We start from the raw sequence: 14,453 nt of genomic DNA on the forward strand, positions 1-14,453 counted from the left end.
CAGAAACAAACACCCACAGCCAGCCATGGAAAGCCTGCAGATGGCGCAGATGCTGGCTGATCTCAGCAGTCTGAACGCGGCGGTAAGCCAACCCCTCCTCCCTCTTCTCCCAGTGATGTCGTGTGCCCGCCCCCGCTTGGCACACTTTTTCGACGAAATCTGGCAGCAAACATCGGAAGAGCTGACTCTTTCTTTCCTCGTCTTGTTCAGGAACCAAACGCTGCCGCCGCCCTCGTCACAGCAAACAAGGCCATCCAAAAAGTCGAACAAGACCGCCACAGCCACGCCGCCCCGCGCCGCCCCTCCGACGACCTCCGCCGCGCCCAGTCGGCGCAGGCCATCCCGCGGACGAACACGGGCTCCTCGTCCCCGAGCGCAGGCGCAGGCGGCCCCGCGCGCCACGACAAGTTCGGCCGCCGCATCCTCATGAGCCCGCCGCTGACGCGCACCAACTCGGCCCAGGGCTCCGTCCCCGGCACGCCGCGGCGCGACTCGGACGCGGAGGACGACCTCGACCGCGCGTCGACGCTCATGGCGCTGTATGACATTCGCGCCAAGCTCAAGCAGCAGGACAACAGCAGCCTCATGAAGGCTCGCGAGAAGATTGCCGAGCTCGCGGCGCGGCAGCAGGCGCAGGCGGGAGCGGGGGCGGGAGCCAAGAGGGACGCTGACAAGGGCCCTCCGCGGTACTCGTATCCCAAGTGATGTGCGCACGCTCGGCGAGGAGCACATGGGCATTTCCCTCCCCGGCACCGAGGTGGTGATTAGGGCCACGAGGCGTTTTTGTTTTTCGGAGCCAGGACATGTTATTCCTTTCAGTAATGACCAGGGAGTTGGGCGTGTGGCAAATACCTTGAGAAAACACCACATGGGCGTGGCGGTCATTCTCTCTTCTTCGAGACACATACATGCGGGGAGCTACAGTCTTCTGATCGATGGAGGCTTTACGACATGGCATTTGGTCCCCGGCGATGGGATTGGGGGCAACGGCTTGGAATGCCGGCCACGCGACGATTCTCCACTCTGACATTCATTGCAAGAGGATTGCAAGAGGGAAAAAAAGGGTTCTGGGAGCACGGATCTTATGCTGGAGTAGGGAAATTGGGTTCAGGACGGCGAAGCTTCGTCCATGGAACAAGGGACACATTCACACGAACGAACTACAGCGCCATGACATCCTTAGCACCTAACTAATGAATGACAAGCAACACACCATCGAGGAGCTTTGCCCTGGGGCGTCGTGGCTGTAGATGACCAATACTGGAAAGTCGAGTTCGAGGCTCGAGGCAAATCATCAGGCAGCAACAGTAGCGGTGACTCGGAACAAGGAAGCCGTTGGGGCGATCAAAGTAAAAGGCTGCGCACTCCGGAGAGAGTGTCGATGTGGCGGAGCAATTGACCATGATGGATGGCTCCGTATCGATGACCCGTCTTTCGAGACATGCTGGAAATCTGACTGACGGTAGCATGCATGCAAGTCACACACGGCACTCTTTCCCCAGCCCCAGGTGGCGGGACGCGCAAATCTGTTTGTCCGCCATGTTTCCTGCTCGGAACACAGCCGATCTCAAACAGATGCTCTTCCGCCAAGCCCTCGGCACATCGCAGGCAGAAACGGCACAACTGTCCAGCGCAGTGGTCCTCTGTTCGCGCTCGAGTGCTTGTTGTAACGGCACAGACTAGCGGTGTCGTAATCTGGGCTGGGCTTGTTAGCTCCATGGAGCTTGGTCGCGTTGGACAGGAGGCGTGCTAGAGCTCTCGGCACTGGGATGCGGTCGTGGCCTGGTGGCTCAGCGCGGTCATGGGGCGTTTACAAAGCTTAGGAGGCAGGCGAGGCAAGGTACGGGGCCTTGGTACCTTTACCTTGGGGCACTGTACAACAGCGTGCCGACAGCGTGGGCTAGCAGCAAGCTTGACAGAGAGCTCGTACGACGCTCCAAACGTGGTCGCAGAATTGGGGGAGGGTAACGTGAGGGGCAGGGCATCCACCTCATACAGCGAGCCATGACGATCAGCACCTGGCCGGATGTGGCCATCCTGGTGATGACCGGGGGGATGATGTGGGGATGATGTGAGTGGGCGTGGCCAGAGAAGCGGAGGGGACGCTCAGCTGCTCCGCCACCCCGGCCAGGTATCGGTACCTCCGTTACGCGTACGACAGCCCGCTCTTCAGCAAGTACCCTGGCAGCCTCGGAAGCTCCATCGTGCACGCTCGGCCACGCAACCACGTAACCTCTCGCTGAAGACCACAGCCAAGGCCAGAGACCACAGCCAAGGCTGGACACCACAGCCAAGCCCAACACTGACTCTCGCCGTCTGTGGTCCGGTTCGTTCCCATGCCCAGACAAGAAGGGCCCAGACAAGAAGGGCTCAGTCGACGACGTCGTGTTTGCGCTTGGCCATGTCGCCTGACGCAGCATTACATATGGGCCACCCATTCGCCCCGAATTCTGCCTCCCTTTGCTCTCCCCCCCCTCAATTCTGATCTCCCCATTCGAACCAGCCAGCAAACAACGGGCTCGGTCAGTCATCACGAGTCATCGACAGTGACCTACAACACGCACCCAAACAACGAGCCTGCAGGTCCTGCATCCACCGCACCGGAATAAGCTTCGCGGGCTACAGCGTTACTGTCCACCAAGAACTGCGGCGTCGCCTCGATCCGGCGCATTCAGGTGCCCCCCACCACGTCATCGACCCGAACGCCCTTTGAAACCGGCATCTTCCTGCACCGCACCTGATCCCTGTCGGCCCTTGGCATCATTCTCTGCCTTATCCATCATCCATCGCCAGATTGATCCAAGCCGGCGTCCTTGTTTTCAACAACTACAACATCAACCACAAACCATACCTCACAATCACGATGGCTGCCTTCTTCCCTGCTGAGGACGAGCTCGTCAAGAGGCATGTCGCGTGCTGTTAACGAGTTCCTTTTCCAGACAGATACTAACACGCATGACCCAGGCAATTTGGCTGCCCCTCGGGCACATATTACAGGAATGGCCGCTGCTACACGCGCAATCGCAGCAGTTGGTACTACTGGGGTCGCTGGGTTCTCGCCGGCGTTCTCGTCCTAGTCTTCCTCCTCATCCTCTGCGCTCTCGGGTACGTTTTTTTTTTTTTTTTCATCTCCCTCTCTCCCATCGCCAACAGTCTTCTGGCCCCGGCCCGTATCCAGCGCACATGAGCTGACCGTTCCCAACAGTTGCTTCAGCTCCCGCAAGCGCAGAAGAAAGGGCAACACCCCCATGTACGGCACCGGCTGGATGACCAACAACCGCTGGGGCGCCAACCAGCACCAGAACAACCAGCACGCCTACAACCAGCAGCAGCAGTACGGCTACGGTCAGCAGGGCTACAACGCGCCGCCGGCGTACGGCCAGCAGCCCCAGCACACGGGCACCACCTTTAACCCGAACGACGGCTACTACGGCAATCACGACAACATTCAGCTGCAGCAGCCCCAGCAGACGTATAACCGTGGCGTCGACGATTTTGCGCCGCCTTCTGGGCCGCCTCCCAAGGCGTGAAGCGGGTCTGAATCTTTGTCTTGCGCGAGGCTAGGCTGGGCTGGCGCGTCGCTGAGGGAGACGTCAGCCAGTCGAGGTGCGAAACTGCGTTACTGGCTGGAAAGGGGAAGCAAATGATACCTGATTTGATGCGGGATTGTCGCCCCCAGATGTCGCGCGATCGGTTTTTTTTTCTTTGGCAGGACGATGGCTCTACCATGGCGATAGCGATATTTGGGCTCGCGGCTGTCGCCGGGTAGTGCACCGCATGCTTGATGATAGATGTTCTTCCCTGCGATGGGTGTATGTTGACGAGAATAGTAATGTGTACCAATTTTACATGTCATGCGCCACTCGGTTGATCACCCAGAATATGCACATCGGAATAATCGCCACCCCCGGCCCTCACGTAGCCGTCGGTTATCGTCTCTGCCGGGTAGTTGGGGGCTTGCATTACCTTGCGCTGCCGATCTGGCAGCGGCACTTGTATGCAGGCTGGAGAACAGCAACGAGATTATTGCGAGAGCAGGGATCGCAGATTGTCGTGTTCGAATGTGGCCCGAGATTGAACTTTGGTCGAAGCAACAACGACACCGAGCGAAGTCAGCCCTCAATGGAAAGAAGTGCCATGTTTGGCCTGTTTCCAACTTGCAGAGTCGAGATCGACACAGTTTTTGCAAGGGCAAAAATCTTTCAAACGCTTTAATTCATCGTCATCCCTATCAACGCTGAGGCTGCCCCAGCAGCTGATCTTTAGGTCCTTTCTCTCCGAGCTGCAACACTACCAGAGGTAAACTATCCCCATCGTGCCCAAAGTCTACCTGTCGCGCTCTCACTGCTCTGTAGGCCAGAAGTGGTACCTCAGACAGCCGGCATCAATGGTCCCGCCCGCGCCTCCGTTATCGCGACCTGTTCGCAAGCCATGTTAGCGAACCGCCCGCGGTCTTGCTCATCGCGGATGCACTTACACTCTACGTACAGCCCCCTCATGAGGCCGTTGCACGTGACGCTGTCATCTCCAGGGATGGGCAAGTCGGCTTTCTGCCCATCGGCATGCTCGCACCCCTCGACCCAGGAAATGTTGAAGTTCTGGTGGAGGTCCGCGTACGGGCCGATGGGGTGCATGTACATCTCCTTCAGCTTGTCGTCTCCCTTGTTCAGCGTGACGCCTTCCGCCGTCCACTTGCAGTACGTCTCGGACCAGAACTTCTGCTGGTCGTTGTGCACGTCGTCGTGGCTGTAGCCGTCGTTGCACTGGCGCTCTCCCACCTTGAGCTCGGGCTCCGGGGGCTCGGGCTCGGCCGTCTTCTCGACCTTCCAGGCGAACTTGCCGCACCCGACGTCGATGGAGGAATCGGCGAACATGATGTCGCCGACTGAGCCGTGGTTGGTGCCGCCTGGCAAAGCAGTGTCAGCAGTCTGCGGCTAGGCGCCATGCAGGGACCGAGCTGCGAGGCCAGGAGGGGGTCAGACGGGGTGAACTTACAGTTGCTCTTGACCAGGGCCTCGTACGCGTTCTTGCAGAGGTCGTCCTTGGGAACCAGGCAGTCGTCGCCCCCGGGCGTGTAGCTCAGGAAGAACCGGTAGTCGAGATAATTGTCGGGGTTCGTCGGCGGGGACCTCCTCCCGAGCCATCGCGCCGTGAGGTCTGTGGACGCCGCCGCGGCGACGGCGGCTCGGAGGAGGGGGATCTTGTTGCCGTGGATGTCGTACGCTACGGGGAGGCGTTCGTTGCCGAGATCACCCATGACGTCCTTGCAGAACTCGACCGACGTCTTGTCGACGAGATACTTGCTCGGGACGTTGGTGAGGTCGTTGGGGCATTCGATGGTGGGTTGCAGTGGCTTGTCCTTGAGCACGCCGGCGACGTCCAGGATCTGTTGCATCAACTCGCCGTCCGGATAGCTGGCGATCTCTTTCGCGTCGGTTCTGCACTTGCAGCCCTTGCCGTCGCCCTAGCGTTCCGAGTCAGCCACCTTGTTTGTAGACGTCAGAAGTTCGTGTGGGCATGGCAGCCCACAACGTTCACTCACCTCTGAGCAGGCCCAGTAGTTTATGTCAGTCACGCGAGGGTCCTCAAGTTTGACTGCAGTAGGCTTGCAGGCTTTATCGCAGGGAGGCTTGATAACATATGTAAGATGAGATATCACATGAGATGAGGAGCGGTGATCGTCGGCAACTTACGGGTCCATCTGTCTGCACAGCACAGCTTGAAGTGGTAGTCGTCGTCGTCTCGGACTTGGTCTTGGTGACCGTGTGAACGCTCTCGGCCGGGATCTTCTGAGCAAAGGACAGCTCCTTGCCCTCCTTGAGGGTGCCATAGAGCCATGCCAAGAACGAACCCGCTGTGACGGTCGAGCCTCCCCAGACTGCCGCCGCCTCTGCGGCACCGGCGCCGGATAGAATCTCACCAATCGCGGCAGCCTCTTCTGGCGACGAAATGACGATGCTCTCGGCAGTGCCGTCACCCTCGGCGGCCTCGAAGAATCCCTCTTCGTCTTCGGAAAAGTAGCCCTCGTCCTCGTGACCGACCTGTCCGCCATCGCCCTCCCAGCCAGGATCGTCGGCAGGATCGCCGGAGTAGCCCTCGTCAAAGTCGTTGAAGACCTGGTCCGTAAGCGGGTGGGCAAATGTCTCCTGCAGCTCTTGGTCGGCGCCGACGCGTTGCACAAAGTCAGCCAGGCCACAGGCTGGGCCGGCTCGTTTGCGGTTCCGGACTTGGCGCCGACGCTTGGCTGCACATGGCGTTACTTCCTTGGCGATAGCCTCAAGCTTGGCCTTGACGGCGGGGCTTATGAGGATATCGAGACCGCCCTCGGCGTTCTTGCTGGCGCTGATGCCCTTGGTGAGGGTCACCACCCCGGTCTCACCCGCGGCGTTCGTCGTGGTTACTTGGGTGACGGCAATGTGAGAAGGGTCAACGCCGATCCACTACGACATGGAGGTTTGATCAGTATTGAAGGTCTTGAGAGCGTAATTTCTTCTTCTTTCCTAGTCTGGCAACCTACCGTGGTTGAACCATTTTCTTCAGAGAGGTACTTTGTGTGTCCCTCAATGTTTACCGGTCTGCGTTTTGGACATGTAAGCCCTCGTACAGCTCTAGGTTACCACAAGTGCATGGCAAAAAACACTTACGTAGGCTCTGGGCCTGGAGGATTGATACCAATCTGCCCAGCTTCGGTGGGTATGACTGCAGCTGCCCGAACACTATAGAGTCTCGTCAGCAATGGTTGTCTGTAAGTCGCCGTGTTTGAATTACCCATCAGGAGCTGGTGGATCTTGGCGGATATAAAGGTTGCCTTTATGGGTAGCCAGCGCAGCAAGCGCAGGTCCTGGTTGGACACTGGCCGCAACATGAAGCCATAAGCCGCAACTAACAACGGCCCTGTATGTGGCCCTCATTATTGATAGAAGAGTGAATGCAATGAAACGAGAATTTGGAGAAGCTCAAGGAGATGGTGGATACTATTTGATATCTTCTTGGCTACTTTCTGAAGTCAAGAACCATTCTGATGCAGGTACTTCAAGGTTGTTGGGGCGACTGCTCTTATAACTACCAGCTGATACGCGAGGATTTCGTGAGACCAGTTGCCGTCTTGTCACTCTGTCGACTGATATGCCTCGAAAGAGACTTGATCCATGATTTGATATTCACATCTATGAATAGACACTTCTTGCCCAATACGCATACAGGCAGCGTTAACATTGGGCGGTATGGGGGCAAGTAGATGTTCTGTACACAGCCCACTACGTTCTCCTGGATGGGTTGTCAGATTGATGGATCATACAGCCCCCACGAAGCTGATGGCCAAGTTTTGTGTGTGGTTACGAACTTGGTGTGAGGTGTGTGAAGTTGAGAAACTGCAAATGTTTCCCGGATTACCGAGTGCAGAACATCCAGTTTGCATCGACCGACGAGTCATCCGATTTTCGAATCTTGCCCCCTTTTCTTGGTCAGAGTTGTTCGTCGCTAGGGCTGAGTCGTGCCTGGATCAGTGCCGATCCGTCAGCAGGTTGCAACCTACAGGCTGTGCTGCTCACCTCTATAGCCCCCAGACTGCGCCAGATACGCCGCGAGCGGGCATAATGGCCGCAAGGGGTGGAGTTTTCAGTGCTGGATAGAATCCTACCAAGATCGGGTAACGAATGGGTCACCAAGGCAAGTCGGCTGGATGCAGGTACGCGGATTTTTTCATAGGTCGTTCAGTCAGGCAACCGTTGAGTCCACCCGATTCAAGCCGCTGCTGGCCCCCACAGGAGGCATCACCGCAGCACACCATCACCAGATTAGCGAGGCTGTGCAGGCGATGGCAATCAATGAACACGATCATTTGGGCCAACATTTCCTGCCGCCCACTGGGGACACATTTCTAACGTTCATGTGCATACAGGATCTGCCACTTTTCTCATCCAGTCATCTGATTACGGTCATCTTGAAAAAGTGACCAGCAACATGACCGTCTGGAGGTGTTCTAGACGTGACAGTAAGAAACCGACGGCCCCTCGTTCCATCTGAAGGATTCTGGGGTCCATGACTGAGCCTTGGAGTCTGGAGTCAGACGGCTTATACGAAAGCTGATACAAGTGAACTTGCAAAATGAAGCCTCTTTAGGCAAACAGAGGGTGTGTACACTCGAGGGTTGCAAGGCACGGCAATGCTAAGAATATCTCATTCGCATGCCAGCAAGTTGCCGTCTCTGCTCATGTTGAGGAGATAACTAGACCTCAGAGTCAAAAGAATACAAAAGCAGCGCAACGAGTCCTCGATCTCCAGCATGAGCGAGAAAGTCGCCCAAGATCAAACTTGAGCACAGAACCGCAATCTTCAAGTCCCTTTCATTAGCCACTCTTCCAAGTTCGTTTTTATCGTGGGGTATTCCATATCTCAACATGCGTCTCTTACAGGTGACGTTCTTGGCTCTACAAGCCACCGCTCTGGTCGAGGCGGGCTTCATAAAATGGACGCTTCACTCATCCTGCTGTACGTTACCTCTCGTATTGAGTTCAATCTGCGCGATGGCAGAAGTGGCAGTCCGCTCAGAAACCATTACTGACAGGGTCGTTGGACAGACCGGGACGCAGCAGGCGCTGATGACCCAGCAACGGCCGACGCCATCATCAACGCCGTCGAGACGGCCAAAAAGTGGGCGAGCAACGGCGAGACTGCGCTCCGAAACTCCAACATCCCGCTCATTGGCAAGAATCTTAAGAAAGTCTTGGAAAACCTGCTTGGCACAGGCGACGACTACAAGACCAAGTTGGATATCGCAAGGGGTATGTACTGCTTCCTCCCCGGGCGAGCACGCTTTGCTGCACGCAACATGACCCATCCGGGTCTCGTCAATCTGAGCCCCCGTTCACTGAAAACCGCCTTCCGCAGAAAAATTCAAGCTTTTCAAAGAGCTTGAAGGGCCCATTGGCAAGGATGGTCCACCGGATGCGAGATACGAAAAGTCTCAGGCATGGCGGGACTTGGCGGGCACAGATGAACACCACAAGCACTTTGTAAGAGCACGTCCGAGGACGAGAAGCTGGGGTTTGTTCACTAACTCTTCTCGCTCAGGTCATCTCCTGTCGTCCAGACCTGACTGTCGTCGACCCAGACAATGAGGATGCCGGCTGGACGGACAACATTCGAGGCGTTGTAGAGCAGGGCAGGTCCGACCTGCCCACCATGCTCAGTCAGGAGGCCAAGCCGTGGACCGAAATCATGAAGCTACCAGGCGTGCCGATGGCCGTCACGAGGCGCATTGAAGATCCCAGTCAAGACCAGCTGAGAGTCGTCGCCTCCGTTACGTTCCATCCGTCCTATCTCAACCATCTGCGGCAGAACAACTGGGGTGCCTGGAGTGATGCGCTCTTTGCCGACAACACGAGGGGGGATGCGCTGCAAGAGTATCGTGTCAAGGGGAGGGCCCGTCCCGTTGATGGGCTGTTGACGTTTTCCATCGTGAAGACGATGTTTCACGAGGTAAGTTGTCAGAGCCTTCTACATTGGGACGAGATCTGCGAGAGCTGACATGGTAACTCAGATGTTCCATCTGGGACCTTGGGGCGCCATGACGGATGCCTCCTTTAGTGGCAGGGCCTATGGATGGCTCAACAACATTGAAGACAAATTCACAGACAACCCCGACTGGTTCGCCATGCTGGCTGCGCTCATTGAGCTTTATGAGAATGGATTCGCGGGCAAAAAGTACATCGTCACAGACCTCGGCGAGGTGAAGCGTAGATGAGAGATCCAACGAGGGCAGGCCTCGGAATGATCAGTCATGCTTCACGGGAAGATGGACTCAAGAATACAGCGTGGCCACTTGAGGAGCTGTCTGTTTCTACCTGGAAGAGATGTTCCTATGATGAGATAGTTTGCGATCTTAGTACCATATGTTTGGTTTGGTATCTCGAGTTCCAACACTCTGCAAACCAACATGCCAGAGTGCCATGAAACACAAGATGAGGGAATGGATGAGATATTTCACGTTCACAACGAAGCTGTATTATACGCCACGGTCACAATTGTGCTGGCAAGGATTCCGGGCAGTTAGACATGATGCCTATCGTGGTCATGCAGTGAACATCAACCAGCTTTTTTAACTCAGTTGCCTATGCTGACATCCGCACCTTATGTATTACGTTGTTTGCAAAGTCTATTGAGGGTCTATGGCGTTGAGGGCTCCGTGAAATGACACGCTGTCACGTCAGGAGGCGCCTGAGGAGCTACAGAACGTGGGGGCTGGCCAGGGGCTGAGGAAGAACTTGTTAATGAAGATCCAATTGCTCCTTGACGATTACTGCACAAGGAGCCGCCCGAACTGCTCCCATACACAGGTGAAAACACAACACGGTTAGCAAGCCCCTCAACCTGAAAATCACGATTCCCAGATGGACAAGTCGTGGGCCTAATCTAGCTTGATACCACCACCTTCGGTTGCCAACCGAACTTCTCTATAAAACAGTCAGTGATGTCGCGAGCCACTCGGCAAAAGATAGGGGCGACCAACCTCTGCACACAGGTATGGATAAGTCCGTCCAGCGGTTTGCCAGGCATGATTGCATTGAGATACGGGTGAAATCGATCTCCAAGGCCGCGCTTGAACAATGTGACTCCGGGCGGAGCAATGTCCTCGACGCGGCCGTCATCTTCTGGACCGATGCCCGGACCTAGGGCAGTGCTGATGGTGACCGAAGGAACGCTCGAAAAGCAAGCCAGAGCTTCGTGCAGCGTCTCGCGAGAGAAATGCTTGATTCCCGAAAAGTTCAGAGCGTCCTCGGGCAGAGGCATCAGCGACCGAGAGTCGATCCATATGTTGACGTTGGTCAGGTGCTCAAATCGGTCCAAGCGCAGCCAGTGAAAGTCGTAGACAGCGTGCCGCATCGCCAACCCGGGGAGATCCTTGGTCGCGCAGAGCAGGTCGAGGGGAAACGTGGGAAACAGTGAGAGCTCGAAGGTTCTGGCGTACTTGTAGAACGCGGGCGGCGTGAGGCCGCGCTTCGGCCAGGCTTGCATGAACGGTGGCAAAGCGCAGTAGCCAAACCACATCTGGACCGTTTTCATGTCGGTGAAGACGAATGTCGTGGACTCGTAGATTGACCTGAGGCATTCGGCAGAGCTGGAAGCAGGGGTATCAGCACTTGTGCATCGGCGCCGGGCTCTATCGTGCAGGGCGGCGTTCATACATGGCTTTGCACGACAGAAGCATGGGCATGTAGACGTTTGGGACGGCCTCGGGCTCGACACCGGGCACCGTCTTTCCTTTCCAGCAAAAGCGGGAGGTGAGGAAGCCCATGATGGCGTCGAACCCATGGGCCTTTTCGGCCCGCTCGCCGCAGGCCCAGTGGTTGAGCCAGGGGCTTTGCATCCGTCGGCCATAGAGAGTGGATCTCGGGTCTCGATTCTTCTCGATATCCTCGCCGAGGGGCACATCAAGGTCACGCCTTAGTTGCTCGATGTCCTGCTGCAGCGGACTCTCGACACAAAAGTCGGTCGTGCACGCCCAGCGACAAAAGTGTCTCGCGTTGCAGTCGCTCTCGTAGCTGTGGAATAGGATGTGCTGGCGCAGGCCGCTGGAGCGCCACAGCTCGAGATAGATGGCATCGCGCACTTCTCTCGGCAGGGTCGTGATGAAGGCAGACTGCGTCTGGGGATTGGCGTCCATTGTGTTGTGTTTGGTTCAAAGCAAGAAAGAATTCAAGGTCGCGACTTGAATGTCACTGGTGAAGCCGAGGTAGGCGGGCACGCAGGCAGGCATGACATGTTGAAGCTTATCACTAGCTCTCTGGTCGATGAGATGATGCACTTGGAGAAGGGGGAGACCAAGTACCGAAGGTCAAATGTCAAGTGTTGGGGGCCGCGATGAGAATAGCTCTTTAGTCTGCACATGGGATGATGATGCGTTTGGGGGCCGAAGCAGAAGGATCGGAATATAACCAGGTCCAGTGCCGGATACCAGGCCAGGTGCGATCTGCAGGACAGCGTCGCAACATGGTAAGGCACCTTCCCAAGAAGGACATCAGTCAGCAAGCTGTGGCTTGTGTGTCCAAGGGCAGTGAAAGCGTGGCGCAGCGCGGACGGAGACGGGGCTGTGGTCATTACATAAGGTGGATCGGCCATGTTTCAGATAATCAGGGACCTGACGATCCTCCATGAGCCAGTCCCCACAACAGGCCCACAGCGGCCCCCTCAGCGTCCCCTCAGCGCCCTCAGCGTCCCCTCAGCGTAACCATGGGCGTCCCCTAGAGCCGTGCCTAAATTGCGGTCGACATTCCCGTCATTTGGCTGCTTGCGGACGGGACAAGGCTCTTGTGTCGAGGACCTCGGTGGGTACTGTACCAAGTGTACTCCGATGGTTAAGGTAGGGAGGTAGGGAGGTAGGCCGCGTCGCTTGGCCAGGATTCAGGGGCCAGAGAGGCACATGCTCTCCCCGCTCTGCGCCGTTTCGAGAGGGGGAAAGAGGGACGAAAAGGCCTCCTAGGCAGCTCACAGGGGTGACGAGGGTGGGAGGAAGACGGCGCTAGTTTGGCAGTGGGCATTGGCAGTGGGATCAATTGTCGCAGCCGGCCGCCGTCCCCTTCAGCTTCGTCCCGCAAAACCTAATGTACCTACCTAAGGTAAGGTACCTAATGTAAGGTACTCGAGGCAGCCAGCCCCCAGCCCCCTTCTGGCGCGCCCTTTCCGCATCCCTTCATCTCTGCTCTCGCACGCTCCTCAACGCTGTGACGTGACGGCACGAGTGCTCAGGGAGGCAAGACGTATCCAGGTTAGCCTAGCCCTCGCCAGGAAGAACCGTCGCTGCCTGTTCTCTTCGTTGTTTCGACTTGTACATTCATCGCCAATCATCGGCGCAACCTCTCTCTCTCTCTCTCTCTCTCTCTCTCTCTCTCTCTCTCTCTCTCTCTCTCTACCTACCTTACATACCTACCTAAGGTACCCTACAGCATTGGTCCTCTGCTTCACGCAAAACAGCGCAGCTTGCCAAACGATTATACGAGCCGGCATCAATCGCATCCCCGATCGATACGACCCTATTCGTCTGAACTCGACCACTCTCTGACCGACTACACTGCACTGCACTGCCCAGTGTCACGCACCCGAATTGTGAGACGACAGGCGTTGGGCCTTCCACGACCACTCCTGCACGACTCCTATTCGTCGCCTTTCTTTCCGTTCAACAGGCCGAGCTCGTCGTAACCGCCAGAGGGAAAGGGAAGCCTCCTCCTCTCCGCCTCGCGACATTCTTCTACGCCTTTTTTTGGCTGGCGACATACTTCCAATCTGGCAGCGCCGCAATTTCGCCAAGTCCACGCTCTTTTTTTCTTGTTCTTTTTTGACCACAAGTCGGTCAGCGTTGCCCGAGGTGGAACTATCGTGTAACGAACGCACGAACCGACCTCAGGACACGGTACGACTTCGCCATACCAAGCCTGCTTGCTTCGAGCGACTAGAGCCATTCTCTCTTTGACGCTGCTCGGGGCATGGAACTATAGACTCGCACGTACCGACTACCAATATTGCTCTGCCGAAATAGCCCATACCAAATACATACAGCACCATCAACGGCAACTCACGATGCCTAACGTCGACGTCGCCATGGCGAGGAGCCTGAGAGGAGGCTGGTGGGGTTCGATCACGGCAGGTATCGCCGAGAACCTGCAGCAGCGCCAGGTCACAGACGCCGTCAACAATGTCGGGAACACGGTCAACGACGTCACCAACACCGTCACGGACATCAGGACAGCCCTCTCCAGTTGGGACAACTGCATGTCTGTCAGCTGGTGCAAGTACGTATAGACCGTCCCTGGGTCGTCTTGTTGGACCTCGTTCACTGACTTGTCCATGTATAGGTGGCCTGTCATTACCGTCATCATTGTGGGAGGCCTGATTATCTTTTCGATCGTGTGGTGCGTCATCCGATGCATGTGCTGCGGTCTCTCTTGCTGCTGCACATGCTTCTCGTGCCTCAAGTGCTGTGGCAACTGCTGCGGCTGCTGCGATGCGCCGGGCGACAAGAAACACAAGTATCTCGACGAGTCATACGGCGCGCATGCCCTACCCCCGGGCCAAGGCTACAAGTCACAGCCCGCCATGTTCGCCTCGGCCATCCCCGTGTCAAACCCCGAAATGACGCCCTCCCATGGCGTCACCACTGCCTCGCCGCCGCAGTATGCCGAGTTTGACGTGTCGAAAAAGAGACTGTCCGACGCTCTCCCCGCAATGCCCACGTGGGAGAGTGCCGGGTCCAAGCGGATCTCGCTGGAGCAGGAAGCCGTTGAGATGGACACGATGAAGAAGCCAGTCGCCGCGCAGAGCATGAACAACTTGCAGAGTAACCCTACCATCCCCCTCATGGCCACGGGCGCCATGAGCCCGCACCTGCCCTCGCCCAACACGCCGTACGGACAGGCACAGGGCGGATTCGGAGGCCAGGGTCAGCACATGGACTCGAA

At 56.9% G+C, this 14,453-nt stretch overlaps 6 protein-coding genes across 6 annotated transcripts in view; 4 read left to right on the forward strand and 2 right to left on the reverse strand.

Moving 5' to 3' along the window:
* Nucleotides 1-25: 25 nt before the first annotated feature.
* VDAG_04107 (uncharacterized protein) lies at nucleotides 26-705 on the forward strand (the record flags this gene model as incomplete). Its single annotated transcript, XM_009650554.1, has 2 exons — nucleotides 26-82; nucleotides 211-705. 2 exons carry the CDS (start codon nucleotides 26-28, stop codon nucleotides 703-705), a joined length of 552 nt encoding a protein of 183 aa, XP_009648849.1.
* Nucleotides 706-2,863: 2,158 nt separating this feature from the next.
* On the forward strand, nucleotides 2,864-3,802 carry VDAG_04108 (uncharacterized protein; the record flags this gene model as incomplete). Its single annotated transcript, XM_009650555.1, has 3 exons — nucleotides 2,864-2,913; nucleotides 2,965-3,105; nucleotides 3,206-3,802. 3 exons carry the CDS (start codon nucleotides 2,864-2,866, stop codon nucleotides 3,528-3,530), a joined length of 516 nt encoding a protein of 171 aa, XP_009648850.1. The 3' UTR covers nucleotides 3,531-3,802.
* A 539-nt stretch (nucleotides 3,803-4,341) lies between these two features.
* On the reverse strand, nucleotides 4,342-6,911 carry VDAG_04109 (uncharacterized protein; the record flags this gene model as incomplete). The annotated part of the gene is made up of 7 exons (XM_009650556.1): nucleotides 4,342-4,418; nucleotides 4,478-4,906; nucleotides 4,996-5,464; nucleotides 5,543-5,629; nucleotides 5,694-6,440; nucleotides 6,645-6,705; nucleotides 6,769-6,911. 7 exons carry the CDS (start codon nucleotides 6,909-6,911, stop codon nucleotides 4,342-4,344), a joined length of 2,013 nt encoding a protein of 670 aa, XP_009648851.1.
* Nucleotides 6,912-8,399: 1,488 nt separating this feature from the next.
* Nucleotides 8,400-9,745, forward strand: VDAG_04110 (uncharacterized protein; the record flags this gene model as incomplete). Its single annotated transcript, XM_009650557.1, has 5 exons — nucleotides 8,400-8,490; nucleotides 8,580-8,783; nucleotides 8,890-9,014; nucleotides 9,073-9,480; nucleotides 9,542-9,745. 5 exons carry the CDS (start codon nucleotides 8,400-8,402, stop codon nucleotides 9,743-9,745), a joined length of 1,032 nt encoding a protein of 343 aa, XP_009648852.1.
* A 400-nt stretch (nucleotides 9,746-10,145) lies between these two features.
* VDAG_04111 (uncharacterized protein) lies at nucleotides 10,146-11,665 on the reverse strand (the record flags this gene model as incomplete). Its single annotated transcript, XM_009650558.1, has 3 exons — nucleotides 10,146-10,454; nucleotides 10,511-11,161; nucleotides 11,310-11,665. The coding sequence occupies 3 exons, from the start codon at nucleotides 11,663-11,665 to the stop codon at nucleotides 10,409-10,411; spliced, it is 1,053 nt and encodes a 350-aa protein (XP_009648853.1). The 3' UTR covers nucleotides 10,146-10,408.
* Nucleotides 11,666-13,575: 1,910 nt separating this feature from the next.
* The window catches only part of VDAG_04112 (uncharacterized protein), a gene marked incomplete at both ends in the record, with an annotated part of 1,497 nt that continues 619 nt past the window's right edge, over nucleotides 13,576-14,453 (forward strand). Inside the window, 2 exons of the mRNA XM_009650559.1 lie at nucleotides 13,576-13,787; nucleotides 13,851-14,434. Of these exons, the coding sequence (XP_009648854.1) occupies nucleotides 13,576-13,787; nucleotides 13,851-14,434 (796 nt within the window). The remainder of the gene's footprint in view (nucleotides 13,788-13,850; nucleotides 14,435-14,453) is intronic.

Source organism: Verticillium dahliae, genomic scaffold (genome assembly GCF_000150675.1).
Source record: "Verticillium dahliae VdLs.17 supercont1.7 genomic scaffold, whole genome shotgun sequence".
In the NCBI taxonomy this organism is placed as follows: Eukaryota; Fungi; Ascomycota; class Sordariomycetes; order Glomerellales; family Plectosphaerellaceae; genus Verticillium; species Verticillium dahliae.